General features: G+C 49.4%; 1 protein-coding gene and 1 long non-coding RNA gene across 6 annotated transcripts in view; one reads left to right on the top strand and one right to left on the bottom strand.

Moving 5' to 3' along the window:
* Positions 1-27: 27 nt before the first annotated feature.
* LOC141731408 (uncharacterized) lies at positions 28-6,945 on the top strand. The gene is made up of 2 exons (XR_012583489.1): positions 28-528; positions 2,245-6,945. It is a non-coding gene; the product is annotated as an uncharacterized LOC141731408 (long non-coding RNA).
* Positions 5,763-15,374, bottom strand: part of NF1 (neurofibromin 1) — a 70,899-nt gene continuing 61,287 nt past the window's right edge. For 2 of the 5 annotated variants that reach the window (XM_074556934.1, XM_074556935.1), the window contains 9 exons: positions 14,899-15,034; positions 13,990-14,147; positions 13,019-13,141; positions 12,212-12,339; positions 11,658-11,758; positions 11,061-11,203; positions 10,907-10,953; positions 10,075-10,291; positions 5,763-7,486 (listed from right to left, as the gene is read on the bottom strand). In XM_074556934.1, coding sequence (XP_074413035.1) covers positions 7,344-7,486; positions 10,075-10,291; positions 10,907-10,953; positions 11,061-11,203; positions 11,658-11,758; positions 12,212-12,339; positions 13,019-13,141; positions 13,990-14,147; positions 14,899-15,034 — 1,196 coding nt within the window. In that variant the 3' untranslated portion in view covers positions 5,763-7,343. Of the gene's footprint in view, positions 7,487-8,419; positions 9,058-10,074; positions 10,292-10,906; positions 10,954-11,060; positions 11,204-11,657; positions 11,759-12,211; positions 12,340-13,018; positions 13,142-13,989; positions 14,148-14,898; positions 15,035-15,374 lie in introns of those variants that run through there. The other 3 variants (XM_074556936.1, XM_074556932.1, XM_074556933.1) reach the window with 3 other exon arrangements.

The raw sequence follows: 15,374 nt of genomic DNA, 5'->3' as shown, positions 1-15,374 counted from the left end.
TGCCCCGCGCACGCGCGCAGCCCCGCCCCGTGGCCTGAGGGAGCGGAGTCGCGGCGGCGCCGGGGTCGGACCGGGCCGGGATTGTTCCCGGGGCCGGGATCGCTCCTGGGGCCGAGGCTCGGGGAGAGTCCGGACGCGCCCCCTTCCTCCCCTCCTCTCTCTCCCGTGGTAGTCGCGGGACGGGCGCAGACAGGCCCTGTGGGGCCGCCGAGGCCCAGCCCGGCTCACTCCCGCCATGTCCCTCATCCCGGGCCTCTCCCGGCCCCTGCCCTCATAGGAGTTTGATTCCCACAGCCCTGCGGGTCCCCGCAGCCCCGCTCCCCTCCTGGCCCCGGGGTTTGTGCCGGGTGCCCCGGTCGGGCCTTGGGCACCTCCACAAGTCGCTGGGAATGGCTGCTGACACTGCTGCTCAAGGCCGCTACAGCACCCTGCGCCTCCCGCCTCTGCTGCGTTGTGCGGGCACCTTCGGGCTCGGCCCCGGAGCCAGAGCACCTCATCGCCTGCTAACACAGCCACACACGCAAACAGGTGAATGTGAGCTTTAGACAGAGTTTTACACAAACGTTTGGCCGGTGGTGACATATTAGTGAGCAAATATTAGCCAGAAGCTACAGCAATAGATCGGAACTGCAAGACTGAACTAGAATAAGAAACGCAAATCTGTGTTCAGGCAAAGTTATTGCTCAGCTGCAGCAGCACCAAGTTGGAATTAATAGAGACTTTCCATGTTATTGTGTGGGACTTGTGACATTCCCCCCAGGGCTTTTGGCATCCTTGCAGAAGATCCAGTGTGTGTGTGACTGATTTCTCTGTCCCAAGGAAGCTCTGAGGTTTTGGCGGGATGCACAGTAGAGCAGCATGGCTGATCAGTGCTGGCACTGCCACGCTCAGTGGGCTGTGTGACAGCTGATTCCAGGACAGCTCTGGACAGGGCACTTGGAGGAGACTGGGAAATATTCAATGCTCTTCAAACCTGCCGGTTTCTTATTGACACGTGCCTGCAGCAGGCGGTGGGTATGTGAGAGTGTAAATGAGTAACTTGGAGGAACCACAGTCATGGGCAGGATTGTCCTTCCTAAATCACTGATTTGTCCAAGTATTTTTCTGTGAAAAGTTCCTGATTTGCCTCTTGTCTTTTTGTTCATAGCAGTTGGGAATTAATACTAAATACCCATTTAAAAACTCCAAATTGTGTCACACATGAAGTGGAAAAATCCATCGGTGTTGGGACTTTGCCCTTTTGATGTCCCTAATCTGAGGCTCTCAGAAGTTTTTCCGTTAGGAGTTCCCAACGGACAGGCACCCTTGGCTGTTAGCGTTGGGCAATCCCAGCGTGTGCAGTGCCTGGTGGTCAGACACAGGGCTCTGTCAGGGTCACAGCTGCAGCCTGTGTCACACACACGGGGACCAGAACTGCTGGAACCTCCTGTGGCTTCATTCCTCACAGCCCGAGGAGGAGGAGGAGGAGGGCTGGATGAGCAGCTCCTCAGCATTTGCACCATGCCTTGCTGCACAGCCAGCTCTCCTGGGCAGACCTTGCTCTGCCAGTACCTAACTGGGGGTGGAAGCAGCAGAACAGATATTTCCAGTTTGTCTGAAGGACAGTATGCTCTGAGAAAAAAACCCTAAAATACTATTTAATAGTTCAGGGGGATTTTCTTGAGCATATAGTTACTCCTGGCTATTTATAGCACTGTTATTTAAATATCCCGAAAGATCCTGTCATCAGAGGTTTTTTCATGATTCCTTTGAAGAACAAACCCATACTTATTTGAACAAGTCACATCATGAGAGTTGTTTTTGTACCCTTTCCACCCACACAAGCCTAGGAGTGATTTTCGTTTGAGAGCTGGTTGAGCAGAGGAGCAGGCAGCTGAGGAGCCCCTGTTGCAAGGCACGAAGGACTCACACCTGAGAGCTGTAGCTCGGCTAGGGGACAGGCAGGTCCCTGCTCCGAGAGGGGCCCAGCTGCAGAGCTTGGCTCTGGCCCTTCGTTCTGTCACACAGGTGGCTCATCCTTCACTCAGAGCTGAGTGCAGGTGTTCTGTCCCTGGCCTTAGAGGGGCCCAAGGGGAGGACAGACTCACATTTGGTCATGGTGTAAGTGACCAAGCAGAATCCAGTCCTACACAAGGGCCTAAGGGAACGGGAATCTCACCTGGGACACTGCTGGGGCACCTTCACCAGCAGCTCTGAGCCATCCTGGGCTCAGCCATCAACAGCTTGCTTTTCCTCCTTGTGCAGTGTTCAGCTCCAGAACAGAATCCATTCCCCAAGTTCAAGTAAGTTCTGCATTGTTACTTTATTATTTTCCTTTGTAAAATATTTCAGCAGCATCAGCTAGGTAGGGATTTTGAAGCTATTTCCTTAGACAGAATTGCCTGCTCCAACAGTGCAATTTTCCCCTAAATACAGTTTTTCCAACTGCATACATAACTAAAATAAGGCTCTCCTTTCATTCCTTCCCTGTGGCTACAGTGTAATTGTGATCTGGAGTAGCTGGGAGGTTCCACTGTCCAAAAGAGGAACTTTAGGAACGTTTTTGACAGCAGTGATTGAGCACGTGCTACCCAGGAGCTGGCTCCTGCCTGGATCCCACTCCAGGTCCAACTCAGAACTGAGGAACATTTCCTCTGAAGTAAAGAAAATGAAATTTAACAGTTCACACACTGCTGCTGTTCCTCTGGTGCAGCCCCGGCCGGCAGCAGCAGCACAACAGGAATCCCCTGTCCAGGTGTCTGCAGGTCTGTCTGTTCACCGTGCAGGAACAATGAGATGTCTCAGAAGAAGTCAATGCAGTCACACTTTAATGTGTCTTTACATCCTTTTACGATTCACAAAGTCAGAATATAAGTACTTATACACTTGTAATGGGGAAGTAATGTATCCCCCTAAAAGAAAAATAGATGTGATTAATCATTTGTCAGAGAAGTTGCCTGACAGCTGAAACCTCAAGCTTCTAGGCAAAAAAAGCTCAAATAGACAAATTATACTGAATTGTTCTTTAAAGACCAAGCAGCTGTTTTATTACAATATTAAATTTACATTTTAAAAAGAAATATTCTGATTTATTATTCAGTTATGATAATCTTATTAAAGTGACATGAAATTCATGACAATGGGCTTTTTTCTTCCTCAGTCACCACAGGCAATCTCAGATCTGTGCAGGATCCCACACCCAGAGCAGCACCAGTCTGGGAAGACAAACCCCAGACACTCAATTTTAACTGGAATCTGAATTTCCCCAGAAATGTGGGGTGTTGGGCTCTGTAACTGGGCTGGGTGCCTTGGTTCAGCCCCAAAGAACCCACCCAAACTTGTTCCAACAGAGAGAGGACATCAGTGTCCACCACCTTCACCCTGCAGCCCCGGAATGACCTCCAAACAACTGGGAGCAGGTTGAATTTACATTTTACTTCAAAAAAAAAAGGGAGGAATACATACATGAGGGGAGAATGGGGTGAACAATAATTATCTGAAAGCAGGTTTCCACCACTGTGACCCACAGCTCCCAGCAGCCTGGGGCCAGCAGGCTCTCCAGGCTGGCTTTGTGAGCACGGCCAGGACTGGCATCATGGAAACCCTGGGAAGCTGAGGCCGATGGAAGCAGTGAGATCATACACAGGGTGAGTGTGTCGGACACAGCTTCTGCTTTAAATGATGGAATGCACCAGCAGGAGGGAGAGGAGTAGTTAACAGTTACTAACACTAGAATAATCAAATTTGTATGTTATACATATACAGCAACTAACTGCTTTACAAAAAAAGCAAAATAATACAATATATTGTCACATGTATTTACAGTGTAGTAAATATACTTTTCTGTCAAATTTTACACAAAACCTATTTACAGGTGAATATACTGCATAAAAAAAAAGGTGGGACCAACACTCTGAGTGACTGTCTGTGGTTTGTTGCATAACAATAGGACGTGCTTTGTGACTTCGGAAAAAATTAACCTTAGAATGAAACGGAAAAAGCCCTAAAAGCTACAACCCGGGTCAGGTCAGAGGCAGCCCTGGCACGAGCCAGGGGCTCAGCCCTCAGACTCAGTGAAATGTTCCCTGTCCTGGGAAACCTCATGCATGGGAAAGCAGAAACGTCGGCATCATTACAGGTAGGTTATGCACTATTCAAATACTACTGAGTTATCTTTAAGTCAGGGAAAATACAAACACAAACAGAATGTTAATTGTCCTTACAGTACTGAGCTGTGGTCAGTGTGGGGCAGGGAAGGACTCTGAGCCAGGGGGCCACACACGCTTCCCGGGAGGGCGTTCCATGGTCCACGTGTTCCAATGGGATTTTTCTGAATTGTAAGTTCTCATGTCAGAGCACAGGGACTCTGGGGCTGCAGCTCCAGCCCTCAGCAGAGCCTGGAGCAGCAGAGCCTGGAGCAGCAGGCACTGCCAGTGGCCCGCGGGCTGCCCGGAGCGAGGGGCACTGGGGACCCTGGGATGGGGCTCCCTGTCAGGTCAGGGCTCACACCCACACTGTCACCAGCAACAAGCTGCTGCTCACCAGAGAACAGAGCAGCAGGTGGAGAAAGGATGGAGCAGCCCGGGATGGGAGCAGAGCTCCCAGGGATGGGATGGGATGGGATGGAGAGTGCTCAAACAGGGAAAGAACAAAGGAAGGAGGACGTGAGAAAGAAAAAGAGGCAAATCCCAGCAGTGGCTGCTGGAGGGAGCAGGAGAGCGATGTACTGACAGTAAGGCACTCAACAACTAATTACTGATGGGAGTTTAATCATTACACAAAGGCCATGGTTCCCTGGGAGCCAAGCACAAGCTTCCCAAGCACCAGTACTAGGAGACAAGGTTCCTGTCTATCAGGGCCCACGATCCCAAAGCCAACCTTGGCCAGCAGCAGTCCTTACACCCCAATTCACCCATTACCTGGGTGTCTGATACCTCTGCCAGAGTCCAGGCCCTCTCACTGAACCCCTCACACAGGGAAAACTCCAACCAACTCCTTCCAGGAAAGAGGAAATTCATTTTGTTCACTGACTTTAGGAAGAGACCATTTTCTCCAGCTGGGACTGACAGGCTGGAGTCGTTCTCACAGGGAAGGTGACTTTGATCCCTGTCCCCTCTGCTGCCACATCTCTGTGCTGCAGAGAACACAGCAGTTCTGATGGAGGGACACTTCTGACATGGGCGATGCACAACAGTGAAGGCCTTGCTCTCTGCCCACACAAAGTCAGTCAGGCAGTTCCTCTGGAATTACTGTTCCTGTTTGCAGGAGACCTGCTCATATGAGAAACAACTGAAAACAGCACACCACCTTTACAAGAGGTTGTTTTCCTCCTACATACAAATCCTCAGGCTTCTACAATTCCTTGTCCTCAGCAAAACGGGAAGGGCTGAAACCAGCTCGACTGGGCACAACCCAGTGCAAACCCCAGTGACACCAGGGGTGGCTCCTCACAATCTGAGTTGTGAGGTGACAATGGTTTCTAACCTGGGGACCCCAAACCCAAGGCTTGAGGCCCTGCTCTGTCCCTGGGCCCAGCTCAGCCTCGTGGCCCTGCTTAGACCCCACTCTGTGTCACCAGCGACCACGTTCCTGCCCTGGCGCCTGCACCGCCCGAGTGAGGGATCTGGGTAATTGCACCAGTTCACCTTTCTAGCCTGTTTATTCCATGACTTGTAATTCTATGTTTTCCTCTTGTTTTGGCAAACTACTTGCATATGAAGTTTGTGTTCATAGTTTTTCCAGGACTGTAAACAAATTAAAGAAATTGTTATTTTATGAATCAATACAATAAAGGTATTTTTATTTACATAAATGTTACATTGTTACTGTGTGGATACATGGGAATTATGTGCTATAGCAATAAATTGGAACCCTTAATTGTACCATTCTCTAATAATTTAGCTGTGGAGTTTGATTTACTGAAAGCCACTAACGATTGCACTGGAGGACTGGCTTTTATCTAATGGATATACTTTTTTTTCCTTTAAAGCCATTGAAGGATTGTTAACTCCTACCCCAGCAGAGGGATGTGAAACCGGGAAGCGGATCTGTTTCTGAGCAGGAGCCGTGTGAGCCCCAGGGACACAGCCCCTGCCTGGACTCCAGCCCGCGGGGCACTGGCACCCGCAGCGGGACCAGCCCTGGCACAGGGCACCGCCGGCACCAGGCACCACTGGCACGGGGCACTGCTGGCACCAGGCACCACTGGCACGGGGCACCGCCGGCACCGGGCACCACCGGCACAGGGCACTGCTGGCACCGCGCACCGCTGGCACCAGGCACCGGCTCCTGCCCCGCCAGCCGGCGGCTCCCGACCGCCACCGCAGCCTCAGGTCTGTGTGGGCCCCGCGGGAGCCCTGAACCCGCCCGGGAGGGGCCTGCGCCTCCGCCACACCTCCCTGGGACCGGACACAGTGTCAGTTAATTTAAATTCATGTACCTTGAGCGGACGTGGCTGTTTCTGTCCCTGCTCGGGCAGCACAGGGGCAGCTTTGCCACACACTATCCCCCAGAGCCGGGTATGAATCCATCCCATTTTCCCTCCATTCCCCACTGGATATTCTGCCAGGAGCTCTTGAAGGTGCACATTGTTGGGAAGGGCAGAACTAAAGCAGGTGCTACAATGACAGCTCGAGGCTCAGTTCCCAGGGATTTTCCCCTGTACAACTTCCTCAGGGAAGATAAAGTACAGCCAAAAAAGAAAAAAAAAAAAAAAAAAGCTTTGGGAAAAAAGCCAGTTTGTCCAGTCTGGTCCATGTACAGTCCAAGTGTGTGAAGCTTGGTCTGGGGAATGAGGGACTCCTGCAGCCTCCTTTTCCTCTCCCCTTTATTGCTAATTACCTGAAATTTAACCTAATCCACCACTTCTGTTAAGCTCCTTGTACTGCAGCTATCATGAACTTCTTCTCAGTGTGGTAAAAAAAAAAGTACACAGCTAAAATCTTATAGTTTGGATTAAAACCAGGGTTAGAGAAACTTCCCTGGCTCAGGAAGCCACTATTACCTTGAGGCGTGCAAACGGGGTTAAGGATCAACACTTCCCTTAGCAGGAACACCTGAGGCCAGAGCAGACATGGCAGGGCTGGGGAATGGCTTTGGACTGGAACAGGACGCGGCTCTGCAGCGCTACCGAACTGCAGCCTGGCCCGGGGCACAGGCGTGGCTCTGAACACGGCTGGAGCCCGGCAGGGGATGAAGGAAGGCGTTAACTCAGGCAGTGGGTCAGGAGTTGATCATCTGGCAACGCGGCTGGATGGGAACTGTACAGGTCAAGTGCAGCATCACACCCGGTGGAGGGCCCTTCGCGAGGGGCCGCGCGTGTCAGTCAGGTCCGAAAATAAAAAAATAAAATTAAAAGGCGACAATCACACGATCTTTTTGATGCTGTGACGCTTGAAGCTGCCGGCGCTTCGCTGCTTCTGCACTTGGCTGGCGGAGCCGTGGCGCATCCTCCCGCTGTTGGCGTGGCCGGCGGTGGGCGAGAGCTCCACGTTCTCCTTGTCGATCCCTGCGGAGACACGAGCGCCGCGCTGAGCTGAGCCCGCCGGCAGCCCCGGGGATCCCGGAGGGGCCGCTCCCCCCGACGCCCGACCCCGCCGAGCTCCGCCCGCCTCCCCCGGGACGAGTTTCAAAAGAACCAAACAGATCGGTGACAGGGAAGGGCTGCAGAGCCGCCCGCTCCTGCCCTCCAGCCTGTGCGGCCGGCAGGGGACAAAGGGAGAGTAAAACCAAGAAAACTTGGCGGTCTGGCTGGAAACAAGTCTGCCTAAGTGAAGGAAGGAGGAAAACACAAACCACCAAACTGACTCTTAATGAGTAAAGAAACAGTTGCCTAAGGAGGGTCTTGAAAGGACACAGGCACAGAGAAACTGAGGCTGGGTCTCCTCATGAAAACTGCGCCAAGTTCAGCCCCACCAGTGGCAGGAAGACTTGTGGGGCTCAGGATGAGAATGGCACCAGACAGGTTTGTGCCCATAAACTTAGACCCTTCTGAGAAGTTTTGCATGTCCTCTGCAGGACCTTGTCCTTCAGAGCAAAACTCTGTTATGCTTTGCTAAAAGTCTCCCATCAAACAAACCCCAAAACTGAAGTGCTTTAGTGAAGACCCCACACTGACACAACAGCACCACCCAACGCCAGCGTTAGAGCCCTCAGCAGTGGCTTTGGGCACTGTCACTGCACACCCAACAGCCCAGGGCTGGCTCAGGCTGCTCCTGAGCAATTGCTGCTCCTGAGACTGTGCTGGGAGTTAACCCTGCAGCAGCCCCTGCGTGCAGCTGCCACGCTGAGTCTGTCAGGGGAGTGCTCACCAACACCTCAGCAGTGAAGAGCACGATGGGTGGTTTTATGCAAGAGGATATCAGCAGCAAAAATTAGGATGTCTGACAGCAAATAGAAAGGTTAGAACAAAGTTCTGTTATTGTAAGTGACATATTCACAATTATGTGCAAGAAATTAACTGGTGTTGGCATTAGTGAGAACAAAGAACACCTTCCACACTCAGCACGGGGACAATGTGAGGGCTCAGGCCAGAGCCTGCACCTTCCTCTCCTGGTGTGGGTGGCAGCACAAAACTCCCAAACTATGCTGAGGACAGGGACAATCCATGGGCACGAGCAAAAACCCCTCTTCTGCAGCTTTTTCTTACTTCTCCACACAAAGCAGAAATGCAGAAGCATGCAGCTCCTGATTTCCTGCCCCACTGTCTGCTGCAGTTTAGTCCAAACTCGTGTCTGTTTGCCCGAGTGTCCCTGCAGTCAGAGCTGAGTCCTGGCCAACCTAAGGAGCTCACACCAAACCGTTCATTTCAGCTTCACACGTGCAGCAGAGTGATTTCCATATTAAGCATCCCTCTTGTTGCCAGATTTATTCTCAAGGCTGTGGGTGACTTTGTCATCCCCCAAGAAATGCACCAGCTTAGCACTTGCTGAAGCCATTCCCGTGTCAGAAACTGCTGCTCATGCCACAGCCCGGCCCTGACGCAGCTCAAGCAGCATTTCGTGCAAATATGATGAAAGAAGAGAGTACCTGGATGAGGCAGCTGCATGAAAACTGCAGACTTAGAGCAAGGCAGAGAAGCTTCACAGACACAGAATGAAAGAAATAAACATAAGTGAATAATGTCCATGAGACTGGGAAGTGGAGGGAGAGGAACAGAGATGGTGACAGACAAAACATTTCTAAACAATGATCTTGCATAGTTGTTTCCAGATGCAAGAAATGAATTTTTCATGTATCTGCAACTTAGTATTTGTAGCCATAATAAAAAAAACTCACTTGGCTGAAAATGTTTCTTTTAACGAAGTGCTGCTGAACACGTGGCCTTCACACTGGTGTTTTAAATTTAATTTCCAAGCAAACAGTGCTCAGAGTGCCAGCAGTGTGCTGTTTCAGATTCACTATTAACCTGAACAAGTTCCCTAGTTCCCAACTCTGTTTGTGGAGACTCTTAACCAGCCTTTGACAAAAGCCATCTGTTTGCACAGCACTTGGAAGGAATGTCTGACGAGTTGGATTAATTCCTTCCTCTCAGCTTGTAAAGGAAGAGGGAATGGAAAGTGGGGCAGAAGGAAGGAGGACATTTGCAGAGCAAAATGCTTCTTTCCCTTGCAGAGAGCCCAATCCTGCACCACCACCTCATCCCTGGAAAGGAACTGCTGGAGCTGCCACCGAGGCTGTGTTCCAAACGGAAAGATGCTGCCCAGAATGTCCTTCCACACTGACTGCAAGGTATGTTCCCAAAGAAACCCCCGTTCCCAAAGAATCCCAACAGCCTTGCCTTACTCCTGCTGCTCCTCTGAACCCTGAACAAACCATCTCAGTGCCCGTGAGCCAGGGATCCCCTGCAGGACACATGTTCCAATATAGGTGCTGCTGTTCTGATGCCCTTAATTCTCTTCCCTTCACATGGAGTGACCTGGCAGACAATCCCGGATCTGAATCAACAGGGTAACAGCTCAGGAACTATTTAATATTCGTTTGACTCCACAATGCACCAATGTTTGACACATTAACACATCCAAAGAGCCAAGGAAGCTCCTAAAGCAGGAAATTCCCCATTTCCCCCACCCAGATGGAACCAGAAGAGGCACTGACCTGGGGAGTGCTGGGAAGTGGCAAGTGAGGTCATGGAGTTGGAGAGATTGAGGTTTGCAGTGATGCTGAGCTGGCTCTGCACCGCTGGAGGATATGGAGAGGTGGGGGTCAGGAGAGATTCTTCACTGGTTTCCTCATCAATTCCAGGCAAATAGATGTCAATCAACGCATCCAGGAACTTTACGATGAGTTCTGCATAGTCTGGGATTTGGGTTTGCTGTGGGAGATAGGGGGAAAAGAAGTTGTTCCTTCCACTGTCAGTTTGAGCTTTGCTCCAGAGCTCACTCTCAAGTCCCTCTGTTTTGCCTGCAGATTTTCAAGAGCATTTGATGTACCAGTAAAAACTCAATTTGTGGCCTTGTCCAGACCAATCTAACTGTCCACACTGCAGACCAGGTGTCAGTGTGACCTCAGTGTGTGGGAGCCCAGGGCAGGAAAAGGGGCTGCAGAGCCCCTGCCCCAGCCCCACACCTGGGCCACCTCCCTTGGGATGGCTGGACACACGGGCAGTGCTCCACTGGTTCTGCTCCAACACAAAATTTAGCCTCCTGGAATCATCACTCTTACTAAATTAACCCCTACCCTGCCAGATAAATGTAATGAACTGACCCTGGGAGCAGGAAAAGCTGCACTCACACACCTGGCTGCTTTTACCCCACTTTGGTAACTTATCTATCACAGCACCTGCTGCAGGCCCAGTGCTGGTTGTAGCCCTGGAGGTGCCCTGATGCTCTCTCCTCACTCATATGAGGATGATGCTCCTTATGAGCATCTTTGCTGCAGCCAACGTGCCCAGAAAGGTCAAACAGCCCAGACCCCACAGAGCTCTTACCTTGGAGAAGGGGCCAGCAAACCTCCACAGCCCATTAAATCCAAAACCTGCAACAACAAATGGAACACCACCATGAAAGCCCAGCTCCCACCTGGCAGAGAACAGAGAGTGCTCCCAGTACAGCACTTTTTTAAAAAACAGGAAAAATATTTACTCTGTAGATAGGATGTTTGGTATTGGGGTGGAGACTCCTCATGGTACACAACACTCTGCACAATCCCATGAATTGGATTCAACAAGTTTGGGTCCTGGCACAGCGATAAAAGGGTATTGATCTTGGAATCCAATAAATTATGCCTGAGGAAAGGAAAAGTGGCTTAGTTTTTGGTCATTAAATAAAATAAACCTGCAGTTCCCAACTGACTTTAGCAACCAGCACTTCAGGTGGGATTTTTGCCCCAGCAGTGATTTCAGAACACAATTCCCAACTCTGTTCCATGAGGACTCTAATGATGTGCTCAGGTCGGTTTGTGAACACCTGCTCTGACAGCTGGGTTTCCTTTACACATATTCACTCCAGCAAAACTACAACAGGTGTCTAAAGAAACACCCAAAGAGCACCTGCACTAGGCTTTAAATCAGATTTGAAACACCCGGGGCACAAATTCAAATCAACCAGCATGGAGAGACTGCAGCCTGTAACCTCCATGTGAGTTAGTGCCTCGTAGAGCTAGTGCTCCTGGACCAGAGAGCTCTAAAGAAAAGCCATTGTAAAAGAGGAGTTATTGTAACCACAACTTCAGGTACTCACACAACAGGAAAGACCTTTGGGAAGACAACGCTGGCCTCTGCTAGATACTCGTAGAGGATGCGCTGGTCGAACTCGTCCGTGGTGTATTTCACCAGCGTGGCCTGCCAGGGAAGGAGCTGTTAGTGCCCTGGGTGTTACAGCCTTTGCTGAAAGGGCTCAACATTTCTGACTACCAGAAAGCAGTGCTAGAAAAGATTGATTTATGTCTCTGTTGAGAAACAACAGGACCAGTTGGCAACAATTCGTTTTTTGCCAATAAATATATCTCATCAGTGTTTTGCACAACTGAGCGTAGCTGGAGTGGGAACTGCAGTGGTACAGCTGAAGAAAGTGCTACCAGTCTGCACCTCTGACTAGTTAATGACTTTTAAACTAGATCATCCTGGGATTCCAATAATGCTCATTTCTTTTAAACTATAATGTATTAATAACCTTTTGTTATACAAAATAGTTTGTCATAAACTAGCCAGGAAAAACTCCAAGGAACATGTTTGTTTTGCTGGGAGTTAAAAGGACATCAGAAAATAGCAGACAACACACAGAAGAAAGCTTACAAGAACTGTAAGCAGCAGAGCTTGAGTTTTTGGGTCAGTCAGAACTTCTTCATCCAGGAGGACGTTTGACTCGGAAACAGAAACTTTCCGGAGGTGTGGGTGCTGCTGTGGTGATATTCTCTGGGTTTCTGCCAGATAAAAAAGAGCAATTCATCCAGAGCAAAAGAAACCCAAAGCAAGACAGAATCAGGTTCTGCACACCGGAGTCCGTCATGTGCAAACCTCAGAGCTCGCCGGCCCCGTCACAAAGGTCAAAGCAACGACTGCGCTGGAGGGCAGCAGCACTGCACCGTACATGGGATGTGTTATCAGATGGCAAACAAAAACCCCAATTTCCTCTTCAGTGAAATACAGGCCCAGGGGTGTAAGTACCAAATTTAGGGTCAGGCAGATACAAGAGAAGAACCCTGGTCTTGCATTGCAATTGGGGGTGAGGGCACAGGAAGCAGATGGGGGAGAAGATGAAGAGAGGCATTCCAGGCATCAGCTCACGTTCCATCTCCTGCAGGAATTTGCAGCTGGGGTTATTAACTTATAGAAGGCCAAATGCTATTTATTTCATTGCACGCTTATATGCAGTCCTTTAGAGCTGCCCCTGATTCTGCACCTGTAAACTGAGCAGCTCCAGTGCAGCTGCCAAAGATATGAAGGCTGCACCCTGCAGAAGCCATTGCTAAGAAAAGTGCTTCTCCCTTACCTTGGAGTAACCTTGGTAAGTAAACACTGAATTTAGAAATAGCCCTTTGTATAGATATACAAAGCGTTTGCAATTAGTATTGTTCTTAAAATGTTAGTCCTGTGTCTCACCCATTTCATAATCATTTTCGGCTACTCTCCTCATTTTGGGAGGCGTTGTGATTCCAGATTCCATGTCTTGCCTTTTAGGAGCCTTTGTGTCCGATATCAAATGGTCAAAACTTTTCCTTGTACCTAAAAACAATTTATCAAGCAATTAAAAACATTAAACCTAAATCCATACTCTAACTTTTTCTGATTTTCTGACCAAGCTACTCCCCTATCTATCATGTGTTGACAGGAATCTGTGGACCTTTTCACCATTTTCAGGGATGGGACAGAAAATACGATCACACCATGCCGCTCTCCATCACAGCTTCCAGAGTGCTTCACAATACACAGGAGGGAGCATGCAATTAGTCAGGGGGGCATGCCATGGACTCCTGGCCCCCACACGGAATACACATGCCAGGACGTGGTTACTGAAAAGGAAGCAGGAAAGGGCTGGAATGAAGGAAATGCCCCTGTTCTTCCACCTGTGTAATGCCAAAGGGCTTCCACAAGTTCTGCAAAGCAACTCAGCTTGTTCCTCTGATACATGAGTTTGTTGTAAACATGATGCACTGAGAAGCCATGAGTACAAATCACATTGTTTACACACATCTACCATGTTCTGGGACCATCTCCTCCAGCCCCAACCAGAGCACTCAATGGAGCAGCTAAAAATCCACCTCCTGGGTTTGCTGGAAAGGGCTGGAGCACAAAACTGGCACTAGGCACCTTCGGGAAATGGAATATCTTGTTTTCTCCACTCCAACATGCACATCTTGAGCATCGCTCTTGCTTCCCCCATCATGGCCAAAAGAACTGAGTCCTCTTTAACTGTCCAGTGCCCTGAAATTTGCATTTTGCAGAAACTGCATTTATTCCTCTCAATCAGGAATACGCCCTTAAAGCCAGAACTAATACAAGAACATTTTTTCTCCAGTAACGCTTCCCAGGGTATTCTGTAGACAGATCAATAAATTAGTTATGTTAATAACCTAGAAGCTTTTTAGTGTTGGCTTGTGAAGGCTGCCCCATGTCCAAGCTCATGGATTTCCGGGTGCGAGGGCTGATCTGTCCCACTGTTGGGTAACTGGCAGCCAGGTGTCTGTCTGACCCCTTGGGGGATGACCAGGGCTGGTGTTCCTTTAGTGTCCTGAAAGTGCAGAGAAATTCAATTAAGAAAATCTTAAAACTATGCTATTTAGGCAGAGCTTTTTCAAGCAGCCAAACTATCCTTTCTTAAACCCATCTTTCCTACCTGGTTAATTCCCCCAAAACACATAACAAATAGCAATTACTTTGCTTGCAAAGATGTCTGGGCTACTGAAAACAAATAATCTGATGCAAATGTGATGCTGAAGGGATAAAAAATAAAGCCATGAAAAGAACACAAGCAAATCAGCCTATGGGGTAAGATGAAATATATTTTGTCATCAGCCACTCCAATCTCAGCGCTAAAAAGAGAGATCATGAGTGAAGTGCTCCCTGCTGAGGACACAGGCTCTCCTTGGCACTTGCAGTTGATTTCCTGGCTGATCTCTCTGGCGGCACACAGGCTGTAACAAGGTGTCAAGGTTTCCCAGTGGGACAGACAGCTCCATGCCCTGGAGCTCTTAAAAGGACAAACAAAATGTTCCTCTAAAATATAAATGAGATTAAATCAGGTCTCGTAGAAAGATTTTAGCAAAAGGCGTAACAGCCTCCAGAGCAGTTAAGCTCTGAAAACTAAATCTGCATGAATTGCACATCCAAATTTCTGTGACTGCTGACCCCAGTGTAAGGAGGAAATTGCCCAGGAGCCCCCAGAGCCCAAGGACTCAGCGCTATCAGTGGGGCTCAGCTCACTCACTACAGGAACCAGGCTTTGCAATGCAGGTAACTGTTCTAAAAGTGAGACAACCAACCTGTAGCTAGTGTCACTGTGATGGATGGGGAATGTGTCCATGGGAACATTTTCCATTGACACGTCTGTCAGCAAGAGAGACTTCCTGTGCTTGAGGCTGCAGCGGCTCCGCACCTCCTCCGACACCGTCAGCAGGGCTGCGAACACACACAAGGCAAGGCAAGGCAAGGCAAGGCAAGCTTTCACAGCAGAACAGTCAGCAGGGAAACAATATTCCAGCCCTCTGCATTTCTTACAGGCATCAGCGTACCTTTACACCAACACCACTGAGCTGCAGCTACACCTTAGGGAATGTACAGATTAAAACCAGATAATTTAAAAAGAATTCTGTTTCCCATCCAGTTACAATGACAAGATTTACAAATTTGCCCTCACATGCTCATAATTTCTATGTCCAGACCACTGGAAACTTGAAGGCTGTCAGGCATACACTGGATTATTTACACCAAGAAACCTCCAGCCTCCCTGAAGAAGTGC

Source organism: Zonotrichia albicollis, chromosome 22 (genome assembly GCF_047830755.1).
Source record: "Zonotrichia albicollis isolate bZonAlb1 chromosome 22, bZonAlb1.hap1, whole genome shotgun sequence".
Lineage (NCBI taxonomy): Eukaryota > Metazoa > Chordata > Aves > Passeriformes > Passerellidae > Zonotrichia > Zonotrichia albicollis.
Note: the sequence above shows the minus strand (reverse complement) of the source record. Positions and strands in the feature narration are given on the sequence as shown.